This window comes from Enoplosus armatus, chromosome 13, assembly GCF_043641665.1.
Source record: "Enoplosus armatus isolate fEnoArm2 chromosome 13, fEnoArm2.hap1, whole genome shotgun sequence".
NCBI classification, from domain to species: domain Eukaryota; kingdom Metazoa; phylum Chordata; class Actinopteri; order Centrarchiformes; family Enoplosidae; genus Enoplosus; species Enoplosus armatus.
Window position 1 is genome coordinate 5,702,962 of NC_092192.1, and position 21,163 is coordinate 5,724,124.

Consider the following 21,163-nt stretch of genomic DNA (forward strand, 5'->3'; position numbering starts at 1 on the left):
AGAGGTAATTTACCTGAGAATGGTCACAGACAACAACAAAACAACAGTCACATGTTTCAGATGCGTTATCTTACCTTAAAGAATATCTGTATCAGTATCAATACGTTCGACAGATATTTTTCTTGGAAACAAGAGAGGTTAGCTAGCCACGTTGGAACCACCGAGTGCCATTTCTCATATCTCAAGACTACAAAGTTAACTTTATAGACAATAAAGCCCTTATTCTTGACTTTTAGTTAATAACCAAGTCGTTTATCTCTCATAAGCAAACATTAGAGTTTAGGAATTTGTTAAAATTCGTGTATAAAGTTACTTACCAACACTTCAGCGACAAAGTGGACTCACTTCTTCTGTAGAAACCGAGCTTTCCCGGGGAAACTCTACGTACATCCGGTGGGCGTGGTTTAAATCGACTTTGCCATGGAGTTATTTTACCCTCAGCGCAACCTGTCAGGCAAAGTGTATTCTTCTTCTGTAGTGTTTATTGGCGGTTGGCAAACCAGTTTAGAGGTACATTCCGAGCCCAGTCTCCAGTGGGGAGAAGACTTCAGATGGTTGGTCACAAAAAAAAATATTTTTAAGACAGTAATATAAAATTTGGGGTTTCATGCAGAACAAAGAATTAGAAGAGCGTTATGATAATAGCTCAATTAAAATGTACCAGAATGCAGATATTCAAAGGTTACTTGTTTTCAGCTTTTGAATATCATTTAAGATTTCTAAATACCTATATAATATTCACGTTGTGAATAATACCACACGTTTCGTTAAGTGGCGCTATTTATCATTTTAACAGGTTCGCCACCTGCCTGACAACACACGAAGAAGATGCAGGATGATGGCCCCCGACAGGAGTGACGGTGTGACTTTATGCGCTTGTAAAGGCATTCGGCGGTGTCTCATATGTGAAAAGTTTCGGGGGAAAGGACCAGTGGAGGCGAATGGAGCTAAGGTAAATATATGTGACTGAAAACTGTATTTTACATTGTTTTCATCAGCAGGAAACGGACTTAGTTGCTGCTAGCGCCTCTCACAAATAGCGACGGGAGCCCTCACGGGACATCCCACCCTCTGTTTTGAACGTGTGCGGTCTAAGTTTCTCGTTATGAAGAGGTATTTTGCTACAGTAGTTTTTCATAATCTCATTAACTATCAGCTTTTGTCGTTATAACAAGATACATTGCTATGTCGTTCCCAAAGGAAGACATTGCAGCCATACATATAGGTCTACTACTACTGCTGCTACTACTATATAGTAATGCAGTTATAGTACCCTGTGTGTGCTGAAGGGGCACAAGTATTTTCACAGCTGAAGCAATCCACATATGGCCACCTTCATACCAGTAGTCCTTTGTTTGTATAGGTCTGTATTCTGTACACTTATCTCTGCTGGACTGTTTGATATTGAAAGTGAATAATGACAGGCACCTTCTCAGCGTTGTGAGAAAGACATTCATTTCGGATGTTATTATTTTGTTTTTGTCTATGAAGATTGTGCATAATTTTCTCTACGATCCTGAGACGAGGCTTGCCATTTGCAAAGATGCCGAGACCGCATCCTTCCCCTTTCCTGGTGTCTTCCTGTGGCAGAACTTCATATCAGAAGAGGAGGAGAAAATGCTGACAAGCACGATGGACCAGGATGTGTGGAATGAGTCCCAGTCTGGTAGAAAGAAACAGGTGACGTGGAAGACATGCAGTTTCTGAATGTCATCAGCACGCACACACAACATGACGGTCACGTTTGCCTCAGTTTACTTTGTATTTGGTTTTCTAGGGTTAATTCTCTCCAACTTATTGGTATTTTTCCCACAAAGTATATCCTTATTATTTAGGGAGATTATAATTTAGGGTTGTTTTATTCAGTCAGTGACACTCCCTGCACACCCACACACGTGTTTGCAGATATTCTGGCTGATTAGTCAAATACGTAGAGGAGTCATAAATGTGTAAATGTAAATATAAGATAATCATATTATTATATTCTGATGGAAAGTCTTTTCTCAAATTGTTGCAGGACTTTGGCCCAAAAGTTAACTTCAAGAAGAGGAAAGTGCGGGAAGGCGGCTTCAGTGGACTCCCTCCTTTGAGCCAAAAAATAGTGCTCCGAATGCAGCAAGAGCCGAGTCTAGCAGGCTTTCAGCCAGTGGAGCAGTGCAATCTGGACTACCATCCTCAGCGAGGCTCCGCCATCGATCCACACCTAGACGACTCCTGGCTGTGGGGGGAACGCCTGGTCACCATCAACATGTTGTCAAACACTACACTTACTATGTCCCTTGAACAGGGTCTGCCAGAGTTGGGACTAGCAGAGGAAGTCCACATAGCTGTGCATCTTCCTCGCAGATCTTTAGTGGTGTTATCCGGCGAGGCACGGCACAGATGGAAACATGCCATTCATAGGGAGGATATTCACGAGCGCAGAGTTTGCAGCACCTACAGAGAGCTGTCGGCAGAGTTCCTACCTGGAGGGCAGCAGGCAGAGCTGGGAGCTCAGCTGTTGGACATTGCTTTGAGCTTCCAAGGAACTCCGATATAGGCTAATCTAATGATACAGAGGTGGGGGTCCAGACTCCTTGACTAAGAAGAAGAAGGCCACACTCTTGCCTACATGTGGTGTAGCTTTTGACATATAACAGCCTTGGTGCCCTTTAGTGATGTATATTGAAATGGGACTCACCTTCGATCCTGTGGCTATTTGACTCAGTTGGTCCCAACCAACTTTCACTACAGGCTTTGTTTCACCTGTGAATAGTCAGCAATGCTTCTGAGCTCTGCATCTTGGGTAGTTCAAAGTTAAATAGTACTGTGAAGAGCTGTTGTCTAAAATGAAGTCAAATTCAATTGTACACCAGACTTCCAAAATATATTGGGGAAAAAATGAGTACCATAGCTGGCACAGCTAATTAAGAATCTGACGGGTGACAAATAAAAGGAAAACAGCAACATAAAGTGTCTAAGTACACAAGTCTCCAGATCAACATCAATGCTCCTTTGTTCTAGATTTTGGGTCTCTATAAGAGGGACGAACACAATTTTTCCAAAAGATATTCCCTCACATTGGAGAGCGCTGTCTTAACACATGACAACTAATCTCCCATAGGTTGAGATCTGGTCCCATGGTGTCATTCCTGTTACCACCATCAGATGGCGCTACCATCTTCAAATCCTAAGCATTGAGGTTTTAATGAATTGTTTTATAAATGTGTGCAAAACCCTCTACATCCTCATTAAACAGCTGAAGTGATGACAAATGCAACAAATTAGGTAACCTGATGAATTAGAACTCAAACACATTTCTAATAGAATTATATAAATGTAGTTATTATATTATATATTCAGACCTACTGTCCTTCACAAATGTAGTTGTGAAAGTGCAGTTGATACCACGTACAGCATAGTATTATGCATTTTTGCTTACATTAAAAATTTGCCACCAGAATATACTAGTTACCAGTCTTTTAAATAAATCTAAAATGCATGAAAGTTGAATTACAACAAAAAAAACACAGAAGTGAATCAAAAGATCTGTCACGTGAAGCAATCCTGAATAGCAATTGTCCTTGAATGTCTGCTTTTATTTAATTATTAATGTTTGCTAGCCAGTTCCTGAAATGTTTGATATATGGGGTGAGAAACACGCAGGAGGAGGCCTGAAGACTCAAGACCAGCTGTCTTTAGAAGCTGTATTTTCTGCAGACCTCAACCTTTTTTATCTGTATTTTAATTAAAAAGAAAAACATTTCCTGCCATACACACTTTGCCTCACCTAGTTTTTATATGTAGAATGTGTGTTTATGTTTCCTGCAATTGTGACTGTAAAAGATCTCATCCCAACATACACCAGTGTGTCCATGTCTGGCTGTGCCTTTTGGTGTGGCGGTTCATCTGTAATGTGAAGACGTGGCCACACAGGAGCACTGCTGACTGCAGCTGATTTGAGGTTGAGCTGCTCAGCCGCTGCAGTACAGAGAAGCATCGTAGTAAAGAAGTGGCTGTTGATGTGAACATCATCATCCGCCCTGCTGTGATGCTGCAGCTGACATGTTGTCAAACACACTTGTAAAGGGCCATACCAGTGATTTTGTTTTATGATTCAGCTCCTTTACTACTAGTGATGCTTTTCAGTTCATGTTATGGTGTTTTAGATCCCTACCTCCCAGGCTGCCTTTGCTTTTTATTAATTTCACTACACCAACAGACATATTCACACCTACCAGAGATTAACTAACTGGCTTCAGGATGTCTTTTCCTCTGTAATTTTTTTCTCTTGGGCAGGTTTGACAAGGATTTGGAACACCATTTTGGAAGACCTTTTTTATTGATATTTTATATTTGCACTATTTCCTACTTTGTACTGCAACTGCTGCGCAACAATCTCCCTCTGGATAAATAAAGTTCTACCTTATCTTAGACTCCTATGTGGGGGAAAAATACAGTATGTATTATTGAACACTTCACTGGAAAAAAAAAACAATAAATGAAAAAAAGTAATAAAGAAAATTAGAGACCTTTTTGTTTTCAGTTCAAAATCAGTGAGGGATTCACTGCGGGGACTTTGAAATCTTTGCATATAAATTAGTTTAACAGCAGCTCCATGAGTATACTTTTACTTTTGACATTATTTTACTGATACTAATGTACTTTTTCTGTTAATGCAGGACTTTTTCTTTCATTAGACTTTGTACTTTGACATTGTAGTATTGCTACTTTTAGTTTAGTAAAACTGCACCCATTCGACACGTATTTTGCTGCGTGTCCTATCGCAGTTTTGCATATTTGTTGACCATACCTTTATTTTGAAGGGTGCAGCCGGACATCCTTGTTTACTCTAACTGCTGGCTTGTCGTTGGCTGGAACTGCTGCTCAACCTGTTTGTTGATCGCTCTATGTGGCTTATTAACACCCCGAGTTTATTATAAGCCGGGTTGATTTCTCAGGGAGCTTTAACTTGCCGTCGTGAAGAAGAGATAGCCAAGTGTCAGACAGCAGACACAACAAAACAACGAGTATGTCCTAAGCTCGTATTTGGCGACGGAATTAAACTGAGAGAGGCTTTTCAAATGTAGCATGTTAGCTAGCTCCGTCGCGTACAGTGTACACACAGCTTTTTTTGTTCTGCTCTTGAACAGCCTCTGCATGACGAATTAGTACAAGTGTTAAGGACAGATAGGGCGCAAAACAGGGGTTGTTTTTGTTGTAAAACGTGTCAAGAATAATCCCTGGTTGTCAACCTCAGACCCGGGGCTAACCCCCGGTCGCCGACCGAATTAATGGCCGGAAATCCGAGGAGGGGCGCCGGTCTCATCGGCTTGATGAAGGACGCCTTTCAGCCCAGCCAGCAGCCTCCCCAGCCTCACCAACCTGCAGTGGTCGATAAGAAAATGGTGGAGAAATGCTGGAAACTCATGGATAAGGTATTGACAGTGTTTTTAGGGTCAAAATCGTTACTTGTTTTGTCAGTTGTTTAGTAGTTCTGCATTGGAACAAAATTCACTGCCACTTCCCTTTTTTTCATTAGCACTAAGGGCAAAATTTGTTTTGACATGACCATCTTATACCAGAACTTTTGTTAGTTATACCCCCCCCCCCCCACACACACACACATACACACATTTTGCCATAATCTATTGGTTTTCTCATGTTGAATAAATCCTACCAAATCCCATAGCATTAGATCTCAGAGATCAATATAGGAAGGATGTTTTGTCATTCATTTTAACATTGAGTTGAGGAGCTGTCCACATTGTCTGTATGAGAAAACGTAACCCCCAAAATAGCGTCCCTGATGCATAATCTAATTGGGATCATTTATAGTGAATTAGGTCACAGTGACAGTAATCTGTTGATCATTTTGCCACTGACTGAAACGCCTCACAGGGTCCATGGATGTCCCTGGGAGGACAATATATGTTTAGTGTTTGATCAAAAGAGATATGTGTGTGCTGTTGTATAGAAAATGGCTTTCTTTTATATATTCATTGCTGACTGTCACTGTACTTTATCTTTAGCACAGTCTTAACTGAGCTAGACAGAAGAGGAGAAAGTAGAGAGCGATGAGGAGACAAGCGTTCACAAGAGATTAATTCAGGAGGGCTGGAGTTAAGAAGCATTGCATGCCTGTGCAGTGTACTGTGCAAACACGTGGCTGTGTTGCCTCATTTACACCTACAGCATGATGTGTCTTCATGGCACTGACTGATCCGTTTTGCTGTTGGAGGTTTTAAAACTTTGTGTGGTTCATAGGCTGCCACTTAGGACTGGGTGATAATACAGTGTTTATTGCCTTTCAGTGGAATTGTATCGTGATACTATATTGTAGTCAAAAAGTATTAAAAATTAAAATGTATTTATTGAAGGTTTTTTGTGAAGAGTTTTGTCTAATGCAAAGCAATTTGTTGTGTTGAACATCACTTTGATTACTTCATGTGATTGCTATTTCAACCGTATCTCCTCTAACTCTGTCTCTGTTCCCTCTGCCCCTGAAGTACACAATAAATGTGTTTATAAAGTGTCATGTTGTTAAGCAAAGCAAACATTAACACACACAGTCTGGTGCTCTCATGGTTTATTTATTAACACCTACCGTACCTTACTGTAAAAATACCCTCTCATCCTTCCTGTTTTTCACTGCTCAAGCAAAAAGTAAAATTCCCCCAAAAAAGTGTTTAAAAAGAGTGTTTTAAAACCACCAAATTGAGCATCAAGTCAGTATTTACACTCATACAAAGCTCCTAGTTAAGTTGCTGATGTGATATTTGCAGGACTTGCAGACTGCTGAAGCCTCATTAACTTCAGATAGACATTAGGAAGTAATCTTGTAGTAGCCAGTATGGACAGCAAGAAAAAACAGTTTCAATGTACATGTGGGTACCTGACCTGGAAAATTGTGAACCTATCCTTTAATATCTTTGCTTCCTATCCAGGTGGTGCGTTTGTGCCAGAACCCCAAGGTGGCATTGAAGAACAGCCCGCCCTACATCCTGGACTTGCTGCCGGATACCTACCAGCACCTACGCACCATTCTGTCCCGATACGAGGGCAAAATAGAGATCCTTGGGGAGAACGAGTATTTTCGTGTGGTCATGGAGAACTTGACCAACAAGACTAAGCAGACCATGAGCCTTTTTAAGGAGGCCAAGGAGAGGATGTACGAGGAGAACTCCCAGCCCAGGTAGGCTTATGTCCTGATGAAATGGGGAGGGGGGGGGGTAGGCTATTGCATCAGGGGAGAAAAAGAGTTGCGAAGCAGGGAAAGTGTTTGGGTAACTGACAGATGTTACAAAGATCAGGCTTATCATTGTTTGAGTTGGCTCCATGTCCATGAAATGAGCCCTGAAGATCATGATTGTGAAAAAAGAAACAGCCTACTTGGTACAGTATATTGTTGTACTACTGTTTACATGGCTTTACAGTACAGAACTGCACTTAACATTGGTGGATTTTTAATAGGAGGTGTCATCTAAATGTTAAGTGAAAACCTTTGTACAAATCAGCCTGTTGTGTTTACAAGGAAGAGGCAAATCTTTTAATATTAAGTTGGCAGTGACCTATTGACATAGTTATAGTGCATGTACGGGCTTTAAACAGGTCAGGTAACCACTATATCTAAAGAAAGATACTAAAGAAAAGGTCATTTGTTTTGTAATTTCTTTAAAAAAACACTATAAGGTTGCTTAAGTTCCTCCACACTCCGTTTTTACACTTTCCATCACTGTGATGAAATGCAACCTATGACATTTGGCAAAAGTAGACCAGCCAAGTAAACTGAAGTAAAGCCACTGAAATGTACGATAAAGGCATGATTAAACTGTCGCAATCACGTCCACTTCCTCTGTTTCTCAGAAAGACCTTACTAAGCAAAAGTACCTTCCTCTGACGCACTCTGATTTTCATCAAGCATTTCCTCCTAGATGCTTTGCATCAATAACTATTGTGAAGGTTAGCAAATGTATCAGCCACCGGAGCTTTACTCGGTACAGTTCGGCTAACTGAACCATCAGAGTTGCATTCAACCTCAGGGTTACAGCTGTCATCATGAGGATGAGGATGTTTTTGCAAAGCTTATTGTGCCATGTTTCCTCTGTATGCTTGAGTGTAATGATAATTATAATGTAGTTAAGATGTTAAAACACCTGTTTTGACTAGGTTTGTGTTAGCTAGGTTATGTACTAATCCAAAAGTATAAACTATAGGACTTGTGGTACACAGTATGGTTTAGGTCATGTACCATACTGTTGTGGATGTACACATGTACCATTATACTCGTAGTGTTTTAACTTACTTGCTCTCCTCCACCCTCAACAGGTGTAATCGCTCATGCTACTCCATCCTTGTGAATTAATTTTCAAACTAGAAAAGAGTGGACTCCCTTTAGCTTAGAAATGATGGTTAAATATGTACAAGAACGTAGAAGTCTCAAATCAACCAGATACAAATTCTTGCTACAAAAGGCCAGTGAATCGGTAAAGGTCAATAGGCAAATGGGTGTAGGGCTGCAAGTCCCAATTATTTTCATTATCGATTAATCTGCTGCTTATCATAAACCCAAAGAAAGAACTAAAACGATTATCAAGAAAACTATTTTCTGCCGACTGACTAATCATTTCAGCTCTTAAAAAGGCGTATCTTAAAAATCATTAAAAAAAAGACATGTAAAAAAAACTGAAATGAAGTCTGATGTTTGATTTAGGTTTGAACATTACTCCCTTTGACTCCCATATTAGATTAAGTAGAAAAAGTGGAATATTTTAAGATATTAAGCATGCATACCCTATTAACACTGAACATTTCCTGGGTGGCTGAACAGCACTGGGAACCAGGAAGAATAACAAAGATATATTCTGTAAATAAAGTGTATTTTGCCTTTTTTAGAATGTATGTGTATGTTTGTGGATACGCACATACATACATGTTTGTTAAATGCTGGTAATCCTTCTGACCGGTGACATGAATTTGGAGAAATATTAGAGCTTAGTGTGATAATATCCTTTACTAACTTGTATTTGTGTCTTTCGTTCTCTCTCTTCCTCTTCTCTTACTCAGGCGAAACCTCACCAAGCTGTCTTTGATCTTCAGTCACATGCTAGCAGAGCTAAAAGCCATCTTCCCCAATGGCTTATTTCAGGGCGACAACTTCAGGATCACCAAAGCTGATGCTGCCGAATTTTGGAGAAGGTCATTTGGGGACAAGTGAGTTTCTAAGTGTTTGTGTGTTGAACTTGCAAGTATGTAAATTTGGGTGTTTTCCTGCTCACTAAACTTGCAAATTTGTAAATTTGTATCTGCAGTTTCATGATAAGAGCTTGTTTTGCAAATGTTGTTTACCATTCACACTGTCTTACACAGTGTATTCAAGCTATGATGAATGGTTAGCTTCTTATAAAACCTGTAACCCCCCGCCCGTCCTGTAGGACCATAGTGCCATGGAGGACATTTCGTCAGGCTCTCCACGAGTTTCACCCCATCAGCTCGGGCTTGGAGGCCATGGCTCTCAAGTCCACCATCGACCTCACCTGCAACGACTACATCTCCGTCTTTGAGTTTGACATCTTCACCAGGCTCTTCCAGGTGAGGCTCATAACAACAGAGCGTTCTGGGGATGTCGTGGTATCCAAAGGTCCGTGTAGTAATTAAGTGAAGCATTTAAAAACTCTGAACTCTGAATCATATTTTAGTTAAAGTCAATAACATTTAGAGGCGTTCAGTCATTAATGAGCCCAGAGTTTCAGCTTTGGTCACCACACCAGCTGAAATCTCTGCTGTGTAGAAGCAGAAGTAGACAAGATGGACTCCACATGGAAAGTAACATTTAGGACATTTTGAACTTACTCCGTAGAAATTTGGTCCCTCATTGATTATCTGATCGGTCAAGAATCCATTGACCTTTAGCTTAGCTTTACGTACGATGAGCCTGTGATTCGGGTACATTGAAGGTTTGAGTTCACCCAAAATGAAGGAACATTATTTCTGATCTAACGGGCTCGCTAGTGGTTTCAAATGATTATTTGATTATTGATCATTGATGTGGCTGATTGATTGATTATGGAAATTGCATTGGTGTTTTCTTATAAATTACAGACTAAAAGTGCGTTGCAGAATTTTCTTATAAACAAATAAGTTATGTTTAGCTACATTCAGTGTTACTCACCCACCAAAACCCATTTATAAAGCTTTTAAATTGGTTTTATTTTGAAACTTACTTTGTTTACATCTATGTTGTTTAATCCCGATAATAGATAAACACTTTTAATATTTGCAACAAATAAATGTTTTGTGTTTCTCCAAATTGGTCATTACTGCAGACCGTTGATATCGGTATCATGATCACTATTTTTGTGTGTGTGTGTGTGTGTGTGTGTGTGTTGTGTAGCCATGGTCGTCTCTTTTAAGGAACTGGAACAGTCTGGCAGTCACACATCCTGGTTACATGGCCTTCCTAACCTACGACGAGGTCAAGGCTCGGCTGCACAGGTTCATCCACAAACCTGGCAGGTGAGACACAGATGAGCCCTTAGAATGACACATAATACCCAGAATACAGCACTTTTTAAAGAAGTGATGATAAAGCATGATTTTGGAGTTCTGGATGAATATCGGAGGGATAGGCATTAAACATATTGTTGCAGTTGATCACTTCCAGTTTGTACTGTTGGTTGAGATTGTTGTCTTCCTCTCAGCTACATCTTCAGGCTGAGCTGCACTCGGCTGGGCCAGTGGGCAATCGGCTACGTGACAGCAGATGGGAACATCCTGCAGACCATCCCCCATAACAAACCACTCTTCCAAGCCCTCATTGATGGATACAGAGAGGGATTGTGAGTCACACTACAACACAGTGTCAATGCAACATAATCCCCCTTCTTTGCTTTTGATCCATAATTGCAAACAATCATCACTTGATCAATATATCAAATTGTTTGCAATTATGGATATGCGGTAGGTACGTGAGAGGAACTACTGTTTAAATACACGCCACCATTCAGCTGAGGCGGGGAGTTTTGATCTTAAAGCTGCTCTAATCAATATTTTTTTTAATGGACAATAGGAAAAACAAGTATGTGTAATGTGAACCAGGTTACCAACTCTGCAGCTTCCCTCGGCTCTACAGAGCACTTCAGCGTCTTGTAACTCATTGTTTTGTGTTTTTACGGCTAAGTTAAGTAATTTGAATAATACTGACGTGTGTGTGTGTGTGTGTGTGTTTATGTGTGCGGTGGTTCTCTAGCTATCTGTTCCCAGATGGTCGTGCACAGAACCCAGACCTAACAGGGCTGTGTGAACCTTCTCCACAGGACCACATCAAAGTTACTCAGGTTTGGGCTCGTTTGTTTCCCATCTGCAAACCACTCAACCCTGCTGTTGTGCCTGTTTTTAGTGCAAAGTACACAAGAGCAGCAGTCACACTGCAAGAGATGCATAAGGCAAATTAGTGCCACCATGTTGTGCTACAATATATAGACCATTACACTGCTCGATAGAAGTAGACATAGATGCATATTAGACAAAAAATATTGATTATAAAGCTATGAATAAATAAAAATCTTACTGATGATTATGGATAAAACCTTCTTGGTGGAGAATGTGTTAACGATCTTCAATATAAACAACCTGTGTCTCCTCTTCCTCCTTCCTCCCTGTAGGAGCAATATGAGCTGTACTGTGAGATGGGCTCCACTTTCCAGCTTTGTAAGATCTGTGCAGAGAACGACAAGGATGTGAAGATCGAGCCCTGCAGGCACCTGATGTGCACCTCCTGTCTGACAGCCTGGCAGGTGAGGCTACCTACACACTAAAAAGTTTTATTACATGGGTTTATAGCAGCTCTGTAAATCCTGACTGCCAGAAGGGAAGTCCGATCCTTTGTTGTTGTCAAAGCTTCCTTCATGTTTAAGCTCTCTTTTCTAACAGAAATGCTGCTGTTTTTATTTAGTTATTATTTCCAAGTGCTTCCTCTTTTCCATTTTCTCTATCGCTGTTAAGCTGCCATCAATGAAACACTTCCTGCCTGTGTTTCACAATAAAAGCCTTTCAGCTGCTCACATCCCACCCTCTCCTTATAGGGTTGTAAGTTGAAGTGTGGAGTTATCAGTGCGCAAGTATGACATGACTGTTGCTGTACTGATAGTTTGTGCTGTGGAATGTATATTATGCTGAATTTACCATATGTTGATGGTGTCACATGGTAAATTCAGCATAATATATTTTTCCAGAAGTAAACATTCTTCAATGTTGATCTGCTGTTAATGAAATTCGACACTTTCTTCAGATATTCTGTGGTCAATATTCCCTTCTTCACTTGGATTCTGCCTTTAAACAATTTTAATTTAAGTATAACATGAAAAACGTAGAACTTAAACTTGAACTTAAAGGGATTTAAATGCTCTACTCTGCTACTATTTGTTTTCATCACCAGTTTTATTGCTTCAGCCTATCTAGCTGATGCTCGTTGGCATTGGCGTATCTCCCTTTGAGCTCTCACTCTGTTAGAAAGACGCTCGCCGCTGTAATTTGTATTTGAGGACTTATTCTGCTCCCTCAAATTTTAAACTTAGCTTCCTATGTGTGTGTGTGTCAGGAGTCAGAGGGTCAAGGCTGTCCATTTTGCCGCTGTGAGATTAAAGGCACAGAGCCCATCGTAGTAGATCCCTTCCACCCGAAGGCCAGCGGGGCTTCCTTTGCTGGTTTCCAGGGGTCCAGCAGAGCAGAAGCTTCCGGCAATGACGAGGAAGAGGATGATCGCCTGGAGGACCAGCACCTTGTCATGAGCAGGCTGGCCTGCACCAAGGTAAGAGGACCACATACAAAAGGTTTATATGTCAGCAACCCTCAAATACACAAACAACCAACTGGACAGATACCTCATCAGATTTAGTCTCAGGATCCCACGTGGCTATTGTAGAATTTATTGTATTAGTTTAGATTATAGTAGTAGTAGTTGTTTGGCCATGCAACATCTCTAAATGTGTGTGTGTATGTGTGCAGGTAGAGCGCCCACCGTCTCCAGTGTCTCAGCTGCCTCCGGTGCCCCCCCGACTGGACCTCCTGCAGCAGAGACCCTCCAGCTCCCACAGCGCACAGAGTCAGGGAGCCACAGCCAAGGTAAATGTGTGTGGTGTGTGTGTGTGTGTGTGTTTGTGTGTGTGCACTTAAGAGAGACAGTTTTAGACCCCCCGGTTGTGGACTTTTTTCATTCTTATATACTTGCATGCATTCTGATGATTTATGACCAGAGTAATAATAAAACTCCAGTTATTACAGCTATTGATCAAGTCCACTCACCAAACATTAATCTACTGCCAGCCTGTCAACATGAGGTCCTCATCAGTACAGAAGTACAAGGGTGTGTGTGTGTGTGTGTGTGTGTGTGTGTGTGTGTGTGTGTGTGTGTGTGTGTGTGTGTGTGTGTGTGTGTGTGTGTGTGTGTATACGTGTGCCTTCACGTCTCTGCTGGGTAATAACACCACCCTCGGCTCCTACCTCCACTCCAGATGCCAGCAACTCACAGAGACAAGCCTCTACCTCTGCCTCCGGCCCTGAGAGAGCTGCCCCCTCCTCCCCCTCCTGAGCGCCCCTCCCTGGTCGGCCAGGACTCCAGACTCCAGAGGAGACCCCTGCCCTCCACCCCCGACCAGTCCGCCTGGGCTTCCAACTACATGGTCCCACGTCCGGTAGCCAAGGCCCTGTCCTCCACCTCTCAGAACAACGGGACTATCGGAGAGGGAAGCAAACCTCAGGCGGCTACTAACGCTGTCTACTGCCTGGCTGCCAGGTACGGAGCTCTGCTGTTGTGTGGTGCAGTGGATAGGTAGTTACATGATGTATCAATATGGAATATGTAACGAACCACACAAAATCTATTCACAAGTTAAAGTATTAGTGCAGCATATGTATTCCCGAGGTCAAGGAAGAACCTCCGTTCTCAAACGTTTTTTAACTCCAGATCTCTGAAATGAAGAAATGAGAAAACACATGAGAGAAGCTGATTTGTAAACCACAAATGGAAAACGTTGAGTCAGTCCTAGCATGCTTTGTGTCATCTGTGTCATGTTCAGATCTCTGTCAGCATCAGCGGTGTCGAGCGGGGAGAGGCCGTCATCCGACGGTGAGGAGAATGAGTACATGAGTCCCACCTCTCTTCCGGCCTCTGGTGCTCCCTGGGTCATATCGGGCTCCTTGGTTCCCCCACCTCCGGTCCAGGCAAACCACCACAATGACATCAGGTAAACAGGAGGACAAGTGGCTCCCCGGGCCATTCATTGTCCTGAAATGATCATTAAGTATTTATCAGGTGTCTCAGTGTGGAAATAAATCCTTTGACCAAACTTTTAGAATGTGTTTAGGACTAACAGTGTTTTATCCACTGCAGGAACCTAACAATACGTAACATAACATGCAGCCATTTAGTTTTTTTAATATGTATTATAAAAAAATCAATACTTCTTCCTCGTCAAACCTGTGCCTACTTTACACACAATGCAATTCAACTGCAAACGCTTCGGTGGGATATTCAGCTAGCAGTGGCTAATGTAGCCTCGAGCATCTCGCAGAGATGAGGAGCTCACTTCTGTCTCTCCAATCCACACATTTTATAATTTTCAAACTTGTAGTCTTCAGGCCCAACCGCTGTTTACTCAGGGGACATCACTTGAGGCAATTTATCAGACTTTGCACATCTCTCAGCTTTTTTCACATAGGCAGCAATATTCTCCAAGACCTGTGAACAGCAATGTGAATGTGTTAAATCGGTGCCCTTCCCCTCTCACTTGCCGTCCAAACAGCATCCAAAATGTCCTTGTTTGTAAAATACAGTGGAAATGCAAAGAAGGACCAAAGGCTTACCAGGTTCTTAAAAGTTCAGGTTCTGGGATCTCCAGGTGTGTGTTGCAGTGGAAAAGGGTGATGAGGGAACCTTAATGACTTAGCAGGAAATGCAAATGCAAAGACAGGGTCGCACATACAGTAATACTGGACTAAATGCTACAGTAACTTACCTGGAGCAGTTGTTTTTTGGTCCACCAGGGGGCTCTTGAGCCTCAGTTTTGTTTGTACGTGGATGCCCCAGTCGTAAATCCACGAATACCTCCCTTTCACTTGTTTGCTGCTGTTCCTTAAGTAAATCATTTAAAGGAGATGAATCCACTGCGAGAGATGTTGCTCAGCTTGTTGTTTTGATGAAGCGAAGGCATTAAATACAAGACTAGAGTCAACACAACAATGGAAGAAGAATGAATAGAAGGGCTTCTGAACTGATAAAACCAGTGAGCTGTATGTTATGGTGTGAATGGTGAGGTAAGCAGTGGCAGTATTGGCTTCATGCACAATCTTAAATTTCGATGCCATTGGTGTCATACATATCTTGGTATCATTAATATTGATATTTTTGAGGCAGAGTTGGAAAGATGCAGATTAAAAGGGCAATTTCACAAATTGTGTCATGTCAAATTCTCTCTCTTTCTCTCTTTGTTCCAGCACTGAGGTGGTTGACAGTGACTCTGAGGACCCCCAAGTCTACGAGTCCATGTGTAATATCCAGGCCCAGGCGGGTTCCTCTGAGACAGCACAGGCCCCTGACCTGGGTAACATTCACACCTCATTATCACTGTCCTAAGGGAAAATAAAGGGGAATGTTTTTGCTGTTTTACTCTTAAACTCTTGTTTGAATGCTTGTACCAGTGTTACCCCGGTGCTTGTTTATTGTAGCTGGCATTACTTTGCTAACGTGTCTTGAAGAAGCACTCTTTTGGGGAAATAATTCAGCTAAATACTCAACAGAGAGAGTACTTTCCTCCTCCAAAGTTGTTTTTCTTCCATGTCGTGTTTTCTTAGCTAACAAGCGAGTCACCCATCTACTAAGCTGGCAGTCAGTCAGCGTATGACCAGCTTTATTACGTGTATTACTTAATTTATGTCATAAAACATACGAAACTATCAGTGTAAGCTGTGTCCAGGTGTTTTCATTGTGGTGTTTGTTTTTCAGACCACCCTCAACACTCAGCGGTGGTTTCCCAGGACAAGCAGGAGGAGGCCAGTGAGGAGGATGTTTACGAGTATGACTGTCCCAGGCCGGTCGTCCCACCCGCCCCCACCAGAAGAACCCTCTCAGATATCAGCGGTCCCTCAGCTGCCTTCAGCACTCTCAGTATAGACGGTGCAGTAGAAGCCAGTATGTATTTCTACAAATTGTTATGTATTTTTCTAGAACATCTGCTCAAAGCAAATTGTCTACAGCTGCTTCTAACTTTACCATTTTTCAGTGACTGATTGACTAAGTGTCATGGGTCGGCCTACAGAGGCAAAAACCCAGACTTTGTAATGTTATCTTTTGATAATGCTAGTAGCCCGCCGTCAGTGTGATCCAAGTGTTGCCATCAATAATAAATATCTACTCTGGAGCATTAACTCTGTGTTCACTTCACAAAATCAAAATCCTCTGTATTCCTTCAGGTACTTGAACCCAACACATTGTTTCCCACTTTTACTGACTGTTCTTCCCTGTGTGTTTCCAGGTATGTTTGCAGCAGGTGTCGACCCTGAACGTCCCCCAAAACCTCTCCCACGGCGAGCCAACTCCGACCGACGGCCTCGGCCTGTAAACCGTGAATTTTCTGCTCCATTGCCAGACCTGCCTGGTCCCTCCTCCTCCTCCTCTGACCCCTCCCCTCCTCCTCCTCCTCCTCCTGCAGGCCCTGGAAGCCTGGCTCTAAACGGGGAGATTGAATGCCTGGTGTCCCAAGGCTACTCCATCCAGGACATCCAGAAAGCCCTGATGATCGCCCAGAACAACCTGGAGACGGCCAAGAACATCCTGCGGGAGTTTGTCTCCATCCCCTCCACGGCACACATCGCCACATAGTCGCTCCAGGCACGCCCCTCCTCTCTGTCTCGTCTCTTGTCTCCACTCTGTGCCATTATCATGGATAGCATTTACCAAGCACTTTCCTGCAGGGCCGCAAGTACTTGCCAAAAGGCTTTACTCTGAGGAGTAATGCTGCGTTCACGTCATATCAGAGGATGCAGACGAACGAGATGACGACTACATCATCTGCAAGTTCTAGTCACTGAAATACTCTCATCCAAAGTCACTTGTAACAAACAATGAACAAACTGCAACAGGTATTACTTGCTTTTCTAAGTTGAGTTTTAGTGTGAAAATATATTATTTTGATTATCTTGAACTACTGTTATTCCAATGCCAAGTGGTTGAAGCCTCAAAATCTCTTGTTTACTTGTAATCGCCACTTGAAGATTGAGGTTTATGGCCCAGAAGGAGCACGCGGCTCCCTGGAACAGTATCCTCCGGTCAGTCGCTTCAAACCTCTTGTCCTGTTTGGATTAAGGAGCAGCTCAGTAGAGGCAGACATGTCCGATATGACCTGAACGCAGCATACATGGAGAATTGAAGCCTTTTAATGTGAGCTCTCTGTAGCCAAGCTTTGACCCTGCTGTTCTTTGCTGAGGTCCACTCGTGCTGTGGCCGTACTTCCCCTCAGTCTGAGTACATCTCTCATTAAGCTAAGTGTTGAAGCTACAGCGACTTTGATCAGTAGAGGGACCCCGCGGATCGTTTGTGTCCCACCGCTGGCAGCCATTCACTCTGGTGCTTTACGGGCTTCTTGGCAAATTGTGGCGTACGAATATGTAGCGACACAAGTTTGGTCGGAAAAATTAGTGATTAACTCTGTGGTGTGTGTGCTCACGCTGATGAATGTGAATGTTCAGTCGCAGTGCAGTATTGCAGGGCTTCATGTCGTACGCGTCACTGTGGCTCGCTCTGTTTCGATGGTATTTGACAAGTCGAACGTGACTCCATATTTCCCCTCAGCTCCCGGTTCAATGATGGTTCTATAATGAAATAACAAGTTTAATGTTTAAAGTACTCTCATAAGGTGTTGTGCTGTGTATAGTACTAACAATGGCTGAATTTTCAGAAGTTTATTTTGTCATTTAACTCCATGATTGCCTGCCACCATCCCAGGTGGTCTGACACTGAAGGCTCATTTATTTACTCAAAAGCTTCTGTACGCTCAGATAGTTTCTTTTAACAAGTGCTGTTAGATTTTTCTTTAGCTCAGCATCACCTTTGTACCCAGAACAGCTTCAGATTGAAGGGAGTGACATTGAGATCTAAAGCAAAAAAAACAGTAATAAATAAACAGTAATAAGCCAGGGTTGAATGTAATGAATGAGCAGATGCTAAAGGACATATAGGGATGACGATGTAGTGTTGGCATTGTGGACGAGCACTAACTCACTCCAAGGATCGGACTTTCTTTCTTATTGTTACCATACTTTCATTATATTTACATTCAGCCAATATATTTAATATTTTAAAATCAGGTTTGCTTCCCCACGCCCCATTCACCTCCTCCAATTTCAAACTCTGGAGGTGTCTAATTTGGTCGCCATAATCCACCCATCACACAACATATCACAGTCCTGGATGGCTGAAGCGGACGTTTCAGTCACTCAGCAGTTCATGACACTTTGAATTGAATGTTGAAAGTCAGCAGCTGGTACGCAACCTAAGATAAGATATTAGAGCTGAAACGATTCATCGATTATGGGGAAATGGAGAAAATAGAATTAAAATTGAGTCCTCTAAAGTTGTGTTTCACTCAGGTTTTTCGATTTCTTTCCAGTGGACCAATAATGAGCAGCTGTCCCTCCCAGTCACTGCACCCTTACTCGTACGGTACATCAGCCTGTCAGTGGCATTCGTAGCTCACACGAGGGCCTGTGTATTAAAGCAACCACAGGATCATTTAGAGCACGGATGAAAAAGGTGTCGTGAGTCTGATCTGAGTCCAGGACTACATCAGTGCAGAATACAAATCCAATATGAGAGAAGCTCCATCCGCTGTAACATGGCTGTTCCATATTAATGCGCACATTTAGGAACGCTGCCAGAAAGCAGACGGGGCTGAGTCTCATTTCCTCTTTCACGTGTAAACTGGAAAACAAGTGTCCCTTTTTAACTATGAGTGCAATTTCCTCCTTTTTCTTCCCCAAAATAGATCCTCAACCGTCACTTTTGATTTCTGCAGTAACGTGTCAATGTGCCTTCTGTCCATCACAGCCTGCACGCGCCAGCAGACGAACCAAAACAAAACAGATCCTCCATGTTTACTGCTTAAATGAAATGGAAATCTACACTTTCTGTTTTTAATTGGAGCCCTTCTCTGAATGCGGTTGTCTCAGATATTCACTTTCAATAACGTTACTAATTCCAATATATACTATGTCATAATAACAAACCGTGTCCAATGTTTATTTTAGTTTAGTGAATGTAACATGCTTACTGTACTTATCGGCTGACTTATCCCAAAAGTATTGATACTACCGACACAAAGTCTTGTTTTGAATATCGATCACATGTTAGATCACATCCTGGGCCCATGAACACTCTTCTAATGCTGCAGTAGTTCAGAGGATGAACGTTTATTTACCATTAAAAACTGTCTTGTGTGTAAACATGCATGTGATTAACAGAGAAAAGTAAACAGAAATGCTTCCTGTATGGTAAATAATTTGGTCATAATTAAAATATATTCAGAAGTAGCCTTTTTAATAATACAATGACTAAGTTATGACAATATTTCTCAACCATACATGATAGCACATTAGCTGCTTTTAACAATAGAAAAACAATCTTTATTGATCAATGATCCTGGCCAAACCTTTGATACTGGCATATTTGTCAAATTTCAATTCGATATATTCTTCTCCCAAAAAACGTTTGAAACATGTCGACAAGTGTGTAGAATCCATTGGTCGCTGTCTCCATGCTCTTGAAAACAGAAAACTGAAGTGTTGCCTGAAGTGATTGAAATAGTGAGGAAACGTCTATGTTCAACGATGTAAACCCACGAGGAAAAGCAGTAAAATCAGCAAAAACTGACCAAGTGTACATTGATCACGTCCCTGCTGAAATCTTGAAGCTTTAATTGCCCCAAAAGTCGTCGGTCCCTCGGCTTTGAGTTCACTCGCTCTAACAGGGACTAACTCTTGACCATGAAAGTGCCGCTGTGTGAGGATACACTTGAGGCTGACAGTCGCACTCATGTTGAATTACTGCCAGAGGCTCCGCCGTCTCTCACACACACACACACACACACAGTTTCCCTCAGAGTCACTCAAACTCAAGCTGGCGTGTTGGTTCAGATCCACTGGTTAATGACGTGTTGTATAATCAGTATAAACTAGCCTTTTCAACGAGAACTTGCCTACTAAAAACTTGTCTTCATTGCTTTGTTATTGCTTGTGTAAATATGATTTTATTTATTGTCTTTTTAATATCCTCAGCATTCGTTGTGTTGCCATGTTTTCATGCCTAAGCCATTAAGATTTTTAATTAAACAGTATTTTCTTTAACATTTGATCTGTGTCGTTTGTCCGTAATGACTAGTACACCCAAAAGTACTTTTGAGTAGTACACTGCAATACAGTACAGTAGAGTAAAACAACACTTTACATGTTGTCACCAGTGTGTCTGTAAAAGTCTCAAGTCTCTACATTTACGGTATTAAATAGTTAAAATATGTCTTGGACACTGTAAGTAGTTTCCTCCATGCACCAAAACAGCAGCAGTGCTTGTTTACTGTATGCCAATAAGGGATAGTTATTATGCTGTAACATTCATGCTTCCCTCGGGGGAAATGTAATAACTTTTGTGATCCCCTGATTTTTCATCTAATGCCATCTTCAAGTCAAAATTTGGAAAAGATGCCCGCTAAACATCAGCATGTTAGCATAGCATTTGTATTGGTGGAGGCTGAAGACAAGTTTGAAAATGTATAAATTCTGGAGGTAATGAGTTAGAAAGCAGTGTCACCTGCTCCTCATCTCTGCTTGAGACTACTTTAGCCGCTACTAGCATAACACAACCGACTGTCTGCGGTTGAGTTGCATTGTGGGTAATGTAGGCGCCAGGTTTTGACAAGGAAGAAGAATGTGTGGAATAAAAAAAAGTTAATATCTCCGGTCGTGGCTACATGAAAAGAGAGTAGCTGGCGTTGTTTTGCAGTGAGACGGGCAGCTATGGAGGCGCTCGAATTTGTTGCAGATGTGAGCTGTGTTTTCTGTCCGTCCTCCTTCCAGACTCCAGCTGGAAATCTGAGCTACTGTTGGAGTCATTTCCAGCTCGTGCTGACAGCGGTTTGGA

At 42.0% G+C, this 21,163-nt stretch overlaps 2 protein-coding genes across 2 annotated transcripts; both read left to right on the forward strand.

Annotated features, from left to right (window-relative positions):
• The first annotated feature begins 835 nt into the window (after positions 1–835).
• alkbh4 (alkB homolog 4, lysine demthylase) lies at positions 836–3,744 on the forward strand. The gene is made up of 3 exons (XM_070917886.1): positions 836–952; positions 1,492–1,680; positions 2,018–3,744. The coding sequence occupies exons 1-3, from the start codon at positions 836–838 to the stop codon at positions 2,537–2,539; spliced, it is 828 nt and encodes a 275-aa protein (XP_070773987.1). The 3' UTR covers positions 2,540–3,744.
• A 1,529-nt stretch (positions 3,745–5,273) lies between these two features.
• LOC139295180 (E3 ubiquitin-protein ligase CBL-like) lies at positions 5,274–17,013 on the forward strand. The gene is made up of 15 exons (XM_070917306.1): positions 5,274–5,417; positions 6,927–7,174; positions 9,046–9,192; positions 9,414–9,570; positions 10,373–10,494; positions 10,680–10,817; positions 11,228–11,315; positions 11,643–11,774; positions 12,578–12,787; positions 12,985–13,101; positions 13,491–13,771; positions 14,055–14,222; positions 15,472–15,578; positions 15,980–16,165; positions 16,509–17,013. Exons 1-15 carry the CDS (start codon positions 5,274–5,276, stop codon positions 16,853–16,855), a joined length of 2,592 nt encoding a protein of 863 aa, XP_070773407.1. The 3' UTR covers positions 16,856–17,013.
• Positions 17,014–21,163: the final 4,150 nt, after the last annotated feature.